The sequence below is a fragment of the Corvus cornix genome, chromosome 1 (genome assembly GCF_000738735.6).
Source record: "Corvus cornix cornix isolate S_Up_H32 chromosome 1, ASM73873v5, whole genome shotgun sequence".
Taxonomy (NCBI): Eukaryota; Metazoa; Chordata; class Aves; order Passeriformes; family Corvidae; genus Corvus; species Corvus cornix.
In genome coordinates this window covers 49,073,541-49,089,314 of record NC_046332.1, presented here as the reverse complement: position 1 = coordinate 49,089,314, position 15,774 = coordinate 49,073,541, and the positions used below count along the sequence as shown (strand labels likewise).

Genomic DNA, 15,774 nt, shown 5'->3' with positions numbered 1-15,774 from the left:
CCATTTATTTACTTTATATATTTTCCAGTGGACTGTATGCCTTTTCCCTGATTGCAATAATCTCTTGCTCCCTTCCTAAGTCTAGCCAGGCTCCTCTCTGGCAAATGCAGGACCACAACCACAACTGCTCCTGGCATGGACCTGCAGAGACAGCAAGAAAGGACTCCCCAGAAGTATTCAGATGCACTTTTGGGCACTTTATCTAGGTGAAAGCCCTCAATCCTGCATCAACATGGGAAGGAAATTTATAGAGGAAAATGTTTACGTTTAAGGTTCAGGGCTGCCTATTTTAAACAAGACTCTGTAAGTTGCAACACTCTTAAACAAGCAAGTCAATTGATGAAAATTCAAGCTGACTGTGATATTTTAAATATTAATTTGAAAAAAATATAGTTCTGCCTAAAAAATAATATTATTAACAAATAACTGATTATGATTTTTTCCTGGATTTATGTAGATCGAAATAATGTGCAATCATTGAGAAATAGGTCTCAGTTCAGGAAGGTCCTTTAAGCAGAGTTGTGATTTTAAACACTTGAGTAATTGGGGACTACTCAGATGTTTACTGAATGGGGACCAAACTGCATAAAGTGCAATGGATTAAATTGCAATCTTACCTCCTTAACAGTCAACAAACTTGCACAAATTGATCTTATTTTGCATCATTACTATTTAATGCAATGGATTGTGGAATTTGAATAGAAAGAGGGGAAGTTAAGTTTTGTGACATTAAGCTCACCGTCTCATGAAAAAATATGATGAAAATAGAAAAAATATTTTTTAGGAAAAAGACAACCCTTGCAATTCACAAGAACATTTAAAACTAAGGCATGCACTAAAATCAAGGGAAAATGAACATGAAATTGTTGTGAAGCCTGACACACTGTTGGAAGAACCCTGTGTTCTCATCCTGGGACTGGTATGATAACAGTAGTTTTGTGTGGAAAGAGAACAGAACACATAGATTTAAGAAGTCAGGCCTCTTTAAATTATAAAAATGACATTTCTGTTCCAAGCTATTTATTTTAACAAATTCTTGTCCATTGTCCCCCCACAAAGGCTGAAGGACACGTGCAGCAATGAGACATCCTCTACAAACACATCAGTTACTGAAGTAATAAATGACAAAACGGCATAAATAAGCAAGCGTGCAAAGATGAGAGTCATCACACCCTGATCCTCATGATGCCTAGCAAAGCTATCAGTAAACTCAGCAGCCCATCTCTATGGGAATATCTCCTGTTGCAGTTTTATTCTGCAAAGCCTTAAATAAGGAAGCCAGCAAAAAGAAGAAAAATAAAAGGGACATTTCCAGGGCATGCAGTTGGAAGGGGTAGTGAATTAAAAGTGAGGGCAAAGGGTTAAAGGAGATGAAACAGTATAACTCAAACACCCATAACATTTGGATTAGCATGAGTTTGCTACAGGGGCACCCAGAACCATACTGAATTAAACAGGAGGTCAGCACACGTCTATGAAGATGGAGTTGTGGTTTTTGTAGTCTGTTAAGCAATCTTTCTTTCACAGTTAACAAGAAAGAGCAAAGATGTATTTGAGAGGTTGTTAATTTTTATCTACAGCAGGAGCAAAGCCATCTTCCATCTGAAAAGTCACCAGTGATAAACATCAACTCAGAGGAAAACAGTCACATGTTATAAATGTGTCTGGCCAGCAGCGAGCAGGTACCACACAGAACTTCCCACAGTCACCACCCTCTGGTAGAGGAGCAGATGTGCCCTTGCAGCTACTTTAAACTTTACAACAGCCCAGGGGAAGGGAGAGACAAAAGGGGAAGTAATCCTATGTGGGGGAGAGCAGTAAAGTTCCTCCACAGAGGCAGTAAGAATCATGCAATACCTCTTTCACACAAGTTTTCATCCTTACTGTGTTGACAAAGTATGCAGAGTTAATGGAATCACTCAAATATTGTAGGGTATAGGCAGAAGTATTGTGGAACTACGTAGCAAGGCACTATTTCCATATGGATGTATCTCACAGCACAGGCATTTTGAGACAAAGATTTTTTGGGGGGTTGCATAAAAACTGATGTACAAACTCAGAAACAAATATGCAGAATTCTGTGGTTGCTGATTTCTGTATCATTTGTACAACTCATTAAAATTCTCTATCATTTCACTTCTCTCTATACATTGATAAACTTAAAATTTAGGCCCCAAACTGGCAATGACTGATGTGTTTTTTCTGTCTTCCTCACAGGGTAAATGAGTCCAGAAAAGTTGGTAGGACCACACAGCTGTATTAAATTAAGCTGTAGGAATTAGTTTAATTTTTCAATTAAATTCAGTCTGATAGCAATAACATAAACTGTCTTAAGAGGTCTCAGACATCAGCTTTAGCAAGATGCTAACAGGAGACAATATGCCACAACAGAAAAGGTAGAGATTACACATAATTTCCCCCTACAAAAGAATGGCCCAAACTCTATAAATAATGAAGTTTCTACACATTAATCATGCACAAAGATATCAAAAGGAAAAAGGACTCAGTTTGAAAAACACTGATACTAGAATTAAGATATTACAAAATTCGTGAAGACTGTTGAGCATGTCAAAAACAAACTTAAAATGAAGCAGAATTTTTGAAAAAGACCTCAAAAATATTTCTAATACAAGACAAAAAATGAAGCACCTGACAGAAATTCAAGCTCACACACACACTCACCTACGCACACACTGAAGGGGGGAGGCAACAGCAAAACTATGATGTTATTCTACAATATAAATTTGCAAGAAGGCATAACATATGCTGGCACATCTGAGTTCAAGTAGCATTCTTACCTGAAGTTCCTGAGTAGCAGATATAACAGATAGAAAAACAAATAGAAAGAATCTATGTAAAATTACTGCATGAAAGACATCATAGACAAACATTTGCCTACAATTTTAACAAATATTATCACAGAAACTTCAACTCTTCAGGATACCTTTCAAGTTTGAAAATAACTATTGCTTGCTTTTACATCTTTAGGAAATTTCAAACAAGTACACCTTGTGGTCTGCAGATGATCCAAGCATCACTGGCCTGTTTAAATCATAGGGGTTTTTTTGAAAGACAGATGTTGCTCTTGCTAGCTTAAGTTTTCTAACACTGGTTTTTTCATGTTTATGAATATACCAAATTCAGATAAGATGTAAATGATAACACTCTCAACTCAGTCATTAGAGAAGTAGCCTTCTACACCGGGCCTGAATTTATTTTTAAAACAGTAAGTTAAGTCTGAAGTAAACTTTGGAATGCAACCCATGGCAACTTGAAAACCACTAAGTAAAAATTAACATTTTTAATTTTACTTCACATAAAACTAGAGAAGCTTAGTATCTGTTTCATTACCAACTTAAGATGATTAGCATATCAATTAATTTAGGCCTTGGTCTTGAAGTTGGCCACATGTATAAAAAAAATCTTTGCAGAGTCACAGTCCATGAAAGTAAATTCATTTTGAAAAGAATTGTTGTGCACAATTATATATACTCTCTATATGGTTTTAACTTGTGAAGAGAAAGAAGAAATTCCTGAATTTCAGTGGGCAAAAAATTATCAAGTGATGTTCACTCAAAATTGCAGTCCTAGATCCTTGTAATATCTTGAAAGCATTTAAGACACAGAAATTACTGCAGCCAGTATGTTTTTGCCAAACAACCTGGCATTATTGTTCTATCATTTATGCTTGTTTGGAACACTGAAGCTCCTTCAATATTTGTCTAATGTATTTTCAACCATTGCTGCCAACTACCCTTTTGGTTTGGTTTTTTTTTCCTTCCTTAGCAAGGTCATGGGCATCTGTGAGCCAAGATTACTAATTTTGATACAGAAATTCCTGACTTGGAAAAATAAGGACTTTGGGACATTTTTTTTTTTCCCATTCTTTCATCCTTTCTCTCAATTGGAAAAAAAAATTCAGATGTATATGAGTTCACACCTGAATGTTCTGTTTACCTTAAAATTATTTTACTACTGTAATACAAACAGGTAGAAAAATTAATATTTCTTCCTGTGCACATGTTCTTCTCAGAGCTAAGAGTGATAATGGAGAGAATTAATACTAAAATCAAGTCCAGATTATGACAAGCTATTAAACTCTTAGGTTTGCTGAACACCTGAGCCTTAAGTCTTTCAAAAGTACTAACAGTTTCTGAACTTTTAAACAGCAACAAAATTGTTAGACTTGTTTGGTAACAGATATTAATTTTTGGCCTTTCCCAACCAAATAGAAAGAAATACCCCACGTTTGATATTAGCAAGGCTAAAGGGTGTAGCCCCCAAAAATTTATCAGTTTTTCAACTTTTTTTTTCCCTTCAGCAGTTTCAGCTCAAGGTGAGCTGACAGGCTTCACCTGTCAAGACTTGATCTGGGTGCTCAGGATTTTGTTTGGCTCCTGCATGAGACGATGAAATCACAGACACCTCAGCAGAGTGGAAGGTACATCTCTAAGTGATTTCATCGGCAGTTGCAGGAATAACAGCAGCCTGAAGGCCTGAATTAATGTTTCGGAGGGTTCCTTATGAACCAACAGCTTTGGAACAATTTCATTTTATACGTTTTTAATCAGCAAATATCTATATTTTGTTGACAATTTAGACTGTTATAAATTGTATTTAAAATAAGTTCACTTAAAAGTAAATTCATCAACAAGGTACTAGAACAGACACTTTATTTTCCAGTAACAGTTTTGCAGTGTTTCCTAAAGTAGATTCAGAAAGGAAGGGTGTGGTAGTCTTTTTACTGTTATGCTACTGAAATAAACACTGTGTGAACATCATAAATAGTCTGAATTTAAAACTACGTTTATAGTTAAACAGTTAAAGTTTTATGTTACAAGAAGAGAAGTGTTTAGCAGAAGGAGTATAAAAGTTTTAATAAAGAAGCTGTTTCAGAGAAAATATACCATACCTCCCCATCTTCCAGCTCAACATCTAGGAAATCAAAGTCCCTAAAGACTCTGAATTGTTGTTCACTGTTTGAATCATCCATGTTCTCCTGCTCCCTTGTTCCGTCTTCTGAAGAGACCAAGCTCGTCTGGTGCTCAATCAGATCCAAATCACCACAGGAAGAAAAAATCACCTACAATTCAAAGGATTTCTTTTGTTACAAACTGTTCCCTCTGGTTGTTTCTTCCTAAAAGCTGTAATTGGTTATTCAGAAGACTGTATTTCCAGTACACACCTAATTCCTTCACTGAGTATTTTTAGAACACCCTTTATTATTTATGTTGGACAGGTGCCTTCAGATAAAACTTGTACAAAGAAACAACTTCATACTGTGGGAACACATCCAAGAATATTACAGCTACCTCCTAATGGCTGCAGATTGATGTTGCCTGGATGTTTATATACACATATAGGAACAAAATTCAGAGAACTTAGCAGAGAAAATACTGTCAAGGGGATGACATAGTGAGTTCATTAAAAAAAACCCTCCAGTAAACAAGCTGTTAAAAAATATGTCAAGATTAGAAAATACAACAAGCTATAATTTTTTCTTTCCTACTGAGTATACTTGTATCTGCAATTCAGTTGCAAAAATTAAACAGCTCCTGTCTTGCAGAAACAAAGGACCTGTTCTCCATAATACAAGTGACAAACACCATGTTCAAAAACATTGAGAAATTTTCCTTTTTCTGTAGAAAATATTTAATGACTATTGTAAGTGTTTCCCACCCTGGGTAATCAATCACCCTTTTCCTGGCACCAGATAATATTAATTTTTAAAGAGTAACATCAGAACTACTGTCTAACGGAAAAATCAGACACACACAACCCTTTCCCCTCCCATTTTATTTTGGTAATTTAATTTTTTACTTTATAAAGATTCTGGTAATACAAAGGTCATTACTCTCTACCCACTGAGATGGCATAAGTAAAACCTACAGCATCACAGATTCCCACAGGAAAACCACACGTAGCTCTGAAAGTGAATCTTCTTTAAGTGAAAGGGCCATTCACTCCCTGGTCCATATGCTGAGAAACACAGCCTGGGCCAGTACAAAGGATAATGACAGCAATGACTTCAAAACTATGCAAATCTAGTCAGCAACTCTGGGAAACACTGTTCTGTGCTTTCCACGCTAAGGACACAATGAAATAAAAAACTGGTCAATACAAGGCTACTTACTGAAGGGTTTTTACTCAGCCCAACTTCCTGACCACACAGGGAAAGGACATGCACCAGCTTTTCCTTTGTCCTTTTCTAGAAAACAAGATGTTTCTCAAGTGAGCATTTTTTTAACCATCCATTCTCCCTGTGGCTAGAAACATACATTAGCGATTTTTAATTAGGAGAAACCAACCAAAGAATTAGTCATTAAGTGCTCAAAGGATTGCTTTCAGAGCAACTATGCATGAAGTAAACATAAAAATAGCTGTTAATGATTTTGCTGTTTATTATATTTAAATTAGTCTATAAATTCCATTGAGTACAATAAGGAAACATTGGATCATATGCATCACTTTAAAAAGACAGTTCAGAAGCCTGAAATTAAGCACATGCATAATTTTTGTTTTGTAGAATTGGGCCTGAGCCACTGCTATATAACCTGCAATATCAAAAAAGTGAAAAGAGCAATAAATGTGTTTATTCCGCATGGCTTTATTTTAATTTGCAGATAAGCCAAAAATTAAGTTAACCAAAATCACTAAGGTAATCAAATATCACTTCTAGGAAAACTGTTCTTTTTATTCAGTATCCCAAGAAAACAACTTTTAAAGTTGCACAAGTTATCTACCAGCTCCCCTTGCTAATATCTGAACTCATCTGTCATTTTTACTTAAATCTGACCTAGACTTAAGCGGTCTTAAAGAGATGCATTTCCTGCAAGCTGAAAGAAAACCAGCTTTGGGATAGAAGATGGACATAACTCAGTCCATTTTTGAGTCCAAGAAAGACACACAGCACACACAGTCAGATGTTGTGCTGCCTCTGCCCCAGCCAGCCAGGAGCACTGCACAGGACACAGAGGGCACAAGCATTTAAGGACCCAAGTATATGTTGATTCAGCTGCTCTGACTGCAACTTACTAATGAATAGTGGGCTACCTACCTGAGAGTACTGGGGTCTCTTCCAGCTCACAGGAACGAGGACATTGGAGTTAGATCCTGATGAGGTTGAAGAAGTACTTCGGGTGACAGCCATTGCCCTGGGTTTACCATCTCGCCCAGAAGAACTCTGCAGCTCATCATACCGTCTCCCAATAATTGGAGTCTTAAATAAAGAGTAATTATTCAGCAGCACCCTGCTTCAGGATGAACTTTTAAGAACCATATTGCTTCAATTGAAGGAAAAGATTATTTTGAAGATCATATGCAGGGATAAAACAAGGAGTGCAGCAAATTTCACATCACTTGGTATGTTTCCTATTTTCCAGTGTGAATGTCTGAGTAACAACTGCCATACTTAGTAGCCAGAGGTTATGTTCATGGATAGATAATACCCAAAGCAACTGTCACTAGTTCCTGACACAAGAACGAGCAAAAACCCCAGAAAGTTTATGAAGTTAATTTCAAATCTGCACTTCTTGCATGTATTTTTTTTTCCCCAAAGCATGTTGAACACTTTGGCCCTTTTCCAAAAAGTATTGAAATGCTATCTTGGATTGACAAGAGGATGTCTCAGCATTTTCTAGAACTATACTGACAGGAAAGCAAATAGTACCATATGCCTTTCTATGCTTGTATTTCCTTTTAACCTCAACAGCTCACTATTATCTATATGAAATAATCTATAATGCTGCAAACAATTCTGTAGCTTCATACAATATAGTGAGTTGCCCATTAATGGGACCATTCAGTTCTATAAAGTTACAAGGTGCAAGGATTTGCAGGATAAAGACTGCTGTAAGAGAGTCCAGTCAGAAGTCAGAATTAAGGTGTTAAGTAGGAAAACTACAAAAAGTACCTCTGAGATATCAAAATGAAACTCTAAAGTCTTCCCTGGTAGCTCCTTGGAGGCACTGTTCCACACTCGATGTATTTCCATTTTTGAAAGATCACTATGTTGATAGGAAGGTAGCACTAAACTGGCGGAACGAGAAACTACCAATTTCAGGATATTCAAGGCTTCTCTCCAGTGAATGCTCTAGAAATAATATATTTACTCAGCAATCAGAAAGCAAGATTCACACACATTCAAGATTATTTACATTTTACAGTCATATTTTTTACCACATAATTAAAGTGTAGAATCGGAATATCCCTATTCTTTATCTCTCTTGGTCAGTGACAAGGTGCGTAATTGCAGAATAATTTCAACAACAGAGACCAAGACTTGCCTAAGGTGTCACTGTTAGGGAACTGGCCTGCAAGCTGGGAGACCTGTGGACAAAGCCAACTTGGCAGAGGATTTAAAATCTCCTACCTGAATGCCTTAATCAGTATGAATAAATATGAAGGCCATAGCAGAATCCCCATTTAATAAAAAAGGTGACTTGACACAAGTTTTTACCTCTGTGAATTCCTAATACTCCCATATATTTTTCACTTGTCAGGAATTAGGTACAGAAGTCTCTGAAGAAAAGCGCTTATGCTACATCTTCCTTGTGCTAATAATTAAAGAATGGTCACTCAGGCTCTGGGTGGTATTAAGGTTTCTCCGAGGTACTCCAAGGCTGAAGCCTAACCCTTCCCTCACAGTGAACATACAGCCAGGCATCTTCTCCAGGGATGCACAGGCTATGAGCCATCAGGGTGTTTATGAACTTTGTACCACACTAGACACTTGAAGCCCTCCCTGCTAATCTAGTAGTAAATTCTTATGCAGAAAATCAACTTACGATAGTAAATGCTGCTCCTAAGTTCCTACAGGAATGTAAAAAAAGACATGGTATTTACCTGTACATATTTTTCAATGGTTTTTAGCACTTCCATGTTAAACTGCTTCACAGGAATAGCTGACAGGTCCATATAACTAAGAAGACTGTAGATCATCTGTAAGAGGGACTGTTGCATACTAGGAAGGCCCTTTTCTAGTAGCTGTTAAAAGAAAAGTGAATATAACAAAATTTTGAGACATTTCTTCTTAAGCAAAAAGCTCCTAGTTTCACAAACACCAATTGTACCCTTCATCTCTCTTCACTCACTGATTTTGCAGTGCCATTTTACAATAATTTCACAATTGATGATGATACAGGCATGAAGCAAAAAAGAGCTTAAGTTAGGAGCCAAATGCCAGCCTGTTTTATTTTATATATGCCTGCCCTAACTTATCCAGAAAACACATTCAGCAGTTGAGTAAACTGGTAAGTAAAATTTACACTGTAATTGGGTAAGCACATCCAATAAAAACAGGGGAGGATCTTTTTACGTCTACATTTGCTGGAAGTCAGTGAGAAAAAAGAAACATGATGAAGAAACAAAACTACTACTATTCACACATCAGTAAATATTTATCAAATACACTTCACTGCCAGTGCTCACTGACTGTAAGTGCCAAAGAAACATTTTCTGTTTAGGAGGATGTGGAGCCCCTGGGCTCTCTTACTGTTCAGATTAATACAAAGAAGGGCTTGATCCTGGAGTTTTCAGACACCTGAGTGTAGATCCTGGAATATCACAATGAACCTTGGAAATGTAACTGTGCTCATACATATACATGACAGTAATTCCAGAGGCATACGGACAGCCATGATTTGTTTGTATATGTGTGAAATATCTCAGTTGAAAACATCCTGGAAGGCAGGATGTTCTTACACTGGTGACAGGCACTGTCCCACCCCACAAATTTCAGAGGCAATCAAATGTTATTGCTGGAGGTTACCAGAGCCTCAATCCTAAACACCATCCTCCCAATTCAGGCTGACAAAAAAGTTCTAACACGGGCTACTAGAGTTATTGGGATCTAGAAAACAATTGCTTATAAAAACTCTAAGATGCCTCACACCTTCCACCACAGGAAAATTTCAATTCTTATCCAAGTGGACTTTAGTAATTTTTTAGATATCCTTCTAAGGATATAGAAGGATAAGGCCTCTCCTTTTCTTAAATTAGAATGCGTCACGCCAGTGAAAATGGAACCTATCTTATCCCACTAAATATCTTCTGATTTCTTTCATCAGCAAAAGTGAGTAGCAATTAGTGATTCATAAAACAAAGTGAGCAAATTCCATTAACAGCACAATAAAGGGAACTCATTATAGTTATCTATTCCTCTACAAATAGACAGGAAGAACTCTTAAATTAAAGGTACTACACAGCAATGTGCTTCAGCCCTTAGATACCTTCAGCCCCTCAGATACCTTTACTGAGAGAGAAAATATGCTTAGAAATTCTTCTTCAAAACAGGGTTACCGAGTCTTTTTCTGCCTTCTATTAAGATCTTGCAATGGAAAGTTTGATTCCTTGTTTGCAAATAGTTTATGTGATCCAGCACATCAGCCAGTACACCATTTCAGTGTAGGATTAGAAAAAACTATCTGGATGACAGAAAGAAATTGTTTTGTTCTCTGACAGACACTACTGCATCAGACAACACCTTTTGGGATAGGAAAAGGAATTCTTGGGAAATAATGGGAATTTTGTCTCAACTGCTGTTTAGAAAGCTGTTATAGGAACCTTATGTCTGAAAGTTTCTAATTTCCACTACAGTTTGTATAAATTTGTTGTCAAAAGAATTGAATATATGTGGCGGTCGGTAGTCCAAGTATGTACTTAAATACATAATGAATTCATAATAAGAAAGAATATTTTGCTTTAAAGAAAGAATAGCAACCTTAACATGCATTTAGTACAATATGAATTCTGTTGCTGCCAGAAGTAACAAAAATAGCAGCAAGATGGAGTTGTGATAACACATCATTTGGATAAGAGGATTCCAGGACAAGAAGTTTCCACTGTATTTGTAAGAAGAAATACAACTGTTCTCAGAATTTATTTATATTTTTGACTCTTGTACATATGACCTTTTTTTAAGAATTGTGGATTCCTCTCTTATGTGCGGCTACTATTGGGGTCTCATCTGGGTTCAGGATCCCACATTGCGTTAGCAACATTTGCCCCCTTCCTGAAGCAGCAACTAACCCAGAACTAAGTGGAGAAGAAAGCCTTCTCTTTCAAGGGCTGCCTGGACTTCTACTGCTGGAGACAGTTCCTTTTGCCCCTCCCACTGTGGCAGGGGGTGTGAAGAAATACTCAGCTCTGAGGCAATGCCATGCAGTCAAACAAATGTTTTGAGGAAATAAAGAGGGCATTTCAAAAGCCATGTGATAGACGAGCCATTACTGGGATAATGCCTGATCTAGGGCATGCTTCCCCTTGCAATACAGATGGTTTAGTTTCTAGTGATTCTTTGGTTTTGAGCAGGTTATAAATGCTTATATTTTTATCACAAGCAATCCTCCATCTAACAAGGAGGAGGTGGAAAAATCTACCATAAGCCTATTACTATGCACTACGGATTCTTGTCCCTTCTCTATTAGTAGCATTAGCTATTTAAGTTCGAGCATGACCCTGGTCACTAGTTTAACATGACCCATGTCAATTCAGATATACTCCTAGAACGAGTGTGCTGTCATGATAAAAGTTTAAATTTTAAAAATTAATCTGCAAAAATCTAGCATAAAACCAAAGTAAGTGTTCAGTAATATGTTTGTATGCTGATCTGATTTTGGTTCTGGAGGTTGAGAGTTCTACTGCACTACTGAAGAGTGATTTTCCCTCATCTGTAGATTGAGATCTCCCAGTAGTTTTCTAGAAGAAATTAAAATTTTTCATTAATGGAGCATATGTAAAACTGAGCAAGGAGCACTACTTGTCATTGTAAGATCTGGATAATAACAGAGCTGGATTTTATGCTAGAATCATACCCCTTGATGACAAGCAATGACCTGCCATCAAACAGGTTAAATACAAAGTTTTGTCTGAACAGCAATAATTGAAACTTCTACCTTCTGCTGAGAGCATTTGTTTTCATAGTGTTAACTTGTGGTACACATCTCCTTCTGAAGCAACACCTGTGTTTGGAAGGGTCACTGTTGCAATACAATTTTCTTTGTTGTTCTTAAGAACTGCCTGTCTCACAATTTCCTTCTGTCCCAAGTGTTGGCGACTGAACCAGGATTGTTAAAACTCAAGGCCGTGTATGGCTATAACATTCAAGGGAAGGTTGCCCAGTGGGGCTGTTAGCCTACTTGGCTTTACCTATTGACAGGATATCCCACAGCTGGTTTATAGGAGACAGGGGCACATTGTTTATCCTGACCTGGGGACTAACTAAGAAGAAAAGAGGAAACATTCTGAAAGCTGGAAAAAAATATATTTCAAGGCCACAGCAGGCTGAATAAGATGGTTTCTTGTCTCTTGCTACTCCACCAGACTGGCAGCTACTCTATGCCCATATAAATATTCTCCAGACATGACTCAACAGAGCTGCAGTCAATGTAAATACAGTGAAAGGAAGTCAGTGCTTACAACTCTGTCATCCTGCTGCTGATAGTGCTATGTGAGGAATGTGTCTTAATTACAGTAGAAAACCTGCCTGACTTGCTGTTGACACAGTAAGTGGTGCCAATCTTCAGCAAGGGGGAACTGCACAGAAAAGAGGCTCCACATGCATGTCTCAACCCATTGCAAGGGGAGCAAGATCATGAGCAATGGCCTTTGTGGAGGTGCTGCAGCACTAGTGACCATACAGAGAGCACTGAAGGGAAAAAAAAGGGGCAAATGCTTTCCTAAGGCTGGGAAAGCAAAGGAGAAAGAAATTGAACACCAACATTTTTATAGCATTTCTTTATTACAAATATAGTTCTTATAGTATTTTTTTATTAGAAATACAAGCTTCTGATGTGAAGAAGACACTTTACTCTGGAGGGTTCAATGTCAGAAAGAGCTCTTGATTTGAAGAGCTAATAGTTCTCCAGAGTCTTTCGACTTGAAAAGAGACTGAAAAACCTCAAGGCCATGTTTTTGGTTCCTACAGGGGAGTCATGGCTTTCACCATCAGTTAAGATCATATGTGATTGTTTACTTAGAGCCTCCATGCGCAAACAAGGTGAAGAATTGCAGCTTGAGGCAGCAGGGCCTCGTTGCTCTGAAGCCTTAAGTGAGTGCGGGAGCAGCACCTGGCCTTTCAGGCTCTTAAAAATTTGTGAGTGGCCAGTATCAGAGACGCCTGAGGAGTTTTTATAGATCCTGTGGCAGAAGCTAGTTAAATTATGTAGAGAGGTGGGTGTCAACCTCTTCTCCAGAGCACCAATTGATAATATAAGAGGAAATGGTCTCAAGTTAGGCCAGAGAAGGTTTAGATTGACTGTTAGGAAAAATTCCTTCATGCAAACATTTGCCAAGCATTGGAACAGGCTACCCAGGAAAGGGGTGGACTCACCATCCCTGGAGGTATTTAAAAGATGTATAGATGTGGCAGTGAGGGAAATGGTTTAGTGGTGGACTTGGCAGTGTTAGATTTGGGGTTGGACTTGATGATCTTAAAAGTCTTTTACAGCCTAAAAATGATTCTGTGATTCTGTGAATACAGAACTGTCTTGTCCCTGGATGAGAGGGGAGACTGAAGGCAACTCAGCAGGGAAGGGATAAATCTGAGAACCCGGTAAGAAAATGTTGTCCTGAAAGTGATCTGACAATGGGGTCAGAATATCAAGCAGCCTTATGCTAAAGAGCAGAACTGAACCTTGGATCCCCAGTAACAGCACTGCATCAGCACTGTACTCCACACGTGAAAAATGTTAGGAGTAAGCAATGAACACAGGAAAACATTTGTAGCAAGATAATACCATTCAGTATTAGAGGAATGCATACAAATTTGCATCAAGAACCAGATCCTTATGTAGCAGATGATACCTTATTATGTTGCTAAACCCTTGTGGAGATAGTCTTCTGATTTTCCTCAATGGGATCTAAATAAATGTCCAGTTTCCTCTCACTTTCACAGTGGAAAATCCAACTGGCTGATGAAGGAATCTGCTTTCAGATGTATCAGCTTTTGTTTTAGCGTTCAATATTGATTTTTTAAAGTAATTCTGTGGGTTTTTTCTGCCAGTTTCTGCTTTCATTTTTTAATTATAAATAGCAGGTGCAGAGCTCCCAGTAATTTGCTGGCAGACTTTATCTCTTTGGGCTGTAGGGCAACAGAAGAGTTAGAACAGTAAAAAGTTTTTGAAAGCTTACCTCAGCCAAATATGTAACCATACTCAAAGTAATATCAGCAAATGCTTCATGAAGGTAACGGCAAACCACGTTTACCCAGGTAGCACAGTCCCTTGTATAGCTGTGTGTTTTATAAAGGGTCATGACATGTGCAAGATTTGATAGCTTGGGATTCTTCTCCTCCAAACAAACCTAATTAAATATAAACATCAAAACATATCAAAAACAAGGCAACAGCATTTACAGGGTTTGAGGATGTACAAAATGGTAAATGATTTTGATACCTGAGCAATCCTTTCGGCTATATCTTTACAAAACTGGTTTGGGTTGTCAAAATGCTGAATTAAATGGGGCAGGAGACACAAAACATTCAGTGGAAATCCTAGAACAGGAAAATATAGAACAAAATGGATATTTTGGCCAGCAAGAGCCACAGTCATCTTTAAGTTGGTGTTTCATGGGAGGTCACGGTTTCAATATTACATTAGCCATAAACTCACACAGACGCTGTCAAGTTGTTCACACCCCTGGCCACACCACTTTTGTCTTAAAGGGGCCTTAATTTGAAAATCCAGTATGTCACTTAGGCAACAATACTCTTACAAAGCTTGAGCCTATTTCTGCACACTACTGCACATTCCTGTTACAGATCATATTTATCTTTTCCACTTAACTGGCTTATTGACAGTCTTCACCAGTGGCATTTTCACTACAGCTGCTAAAACACGAAAGGAAATTCAGTAAGTATTGATTAATAAACAATTATTCTGGTCAGCTGCCAGGTACCGCTTCCATTGTTTTATACTGTTCAAGGTAATAATAATGAATCACAATTCTGATACAACAGGTCAATGGGTACTTTTGAAGCTAGGACAGAGCTCCTGCACCAAGTTCCAGGTGCTGTAATTAATTAAGTGCTGCCTGAAACTGGGATTCAGCTCTTCTGCACCAACTCACAGCTCAAGGTAGTTGATGAACTACCTGCAGCAGGTGTAACAGAGAACTATAACAAAAGCTGCTCTAGTTCAGGTGGGAGCTCAGAAGTCAACAAACTGTATCTGGACACAATCTGTTTTTTGAAAAGAAAGAATTTGTTCTATGAAAATAATTTTCTAACTGTTCATTCCCTCTCATTCTATACAATTAAACAAGTTGCTGAAATTAGGATCATGGTTTCCCTACTCCTCCTCTGTATTCAGGGAAAAGGAAAGATGCCTCCAGATGGTACTGTCACAGCTATTCAATGTGTAAATTATCCAGCCAAAGTCTGGAGCACAGGCACCACACAAGTGCTTAGATATGGGCAGACTGTTCATGGCATTCAGCCCTTTACTCTGTGTCTAGGCTTGTTATGACTTAGTTGTGAAGCCTGGACAGCTGTCTTAGTATCTGTGCTTCTGACCAAAAAGAGGAGTAAAAATCTGGAACAATGCAGAAACTCTCTTCAAGACATGTAATTAAGAAGTGGTCACAACCTCAGCTAAATAATTTCAAAATGTCATCTTATTTCCTTATAACGCAGGCCTCTCTCCTCACTCACTATTGTGCTATTGTAGTTTATCTAGAGTGTACGAGAGTTTTTGATATTTATATTTTTAGAGAAAATTCCATGAAACACTAATTTAAAATCAAGCAGTTTGACATAGTCTGAAAACAACTGAACAG

General features: G+C 37.8%; 1 protein-coding gene across 10 annotated transcripts in view; it reads right to left on the bottom strand.

Moving 5' to 3' along the window:
* FRY (FRY microtubule binding protein) overlaps nt 1-15,774 on the bottom strand; it is a 198,884-nt gene that overhangs the window by 26,744 nt on the left and 156,366 nt on the right. For 8 of the 10 annotated variants that reach the window (XM_010400303.4, XM_039566159.1, XM_039566166.1 and 5 more), the window contains exons 45-52: nt 14,394-14,491; nt 14,131-14,301; nt 8,845-8,985; nt 7,913-8,092; nt 7,058-7,219; nt 6,134-6,208; nt 4,913-5,083; nt 2,799-2,807 (exon numbers count right to left, since the gene is read on the bottom strand). In XM_010400303.4, coding sequence (XP_010398605.3) covers nt 2,799-2,807; nt 4,913-5,083; nt 6,134-6,208; nt 7,058-7,219; nt 7,913-8,092; nt 8,845-8,985; nt 14,131-14,301; nt 14,394-14,491 — 1,007 coding nt within the window. The remainder of the gene's footprint in view (nt 1-2,798; nt 2,808-4,912; nt 5,084-6,133; nt 6,209-7,057; nt 7,220-7,912; nt 8,093-8,844; nt 8,986-14,130; nt 14,302-14,393; nt 14,492-15,774) is intronic. The other 2 variants (XM_010400298.4, XM_010400301.4) reach the window with 1 other exon arrangement.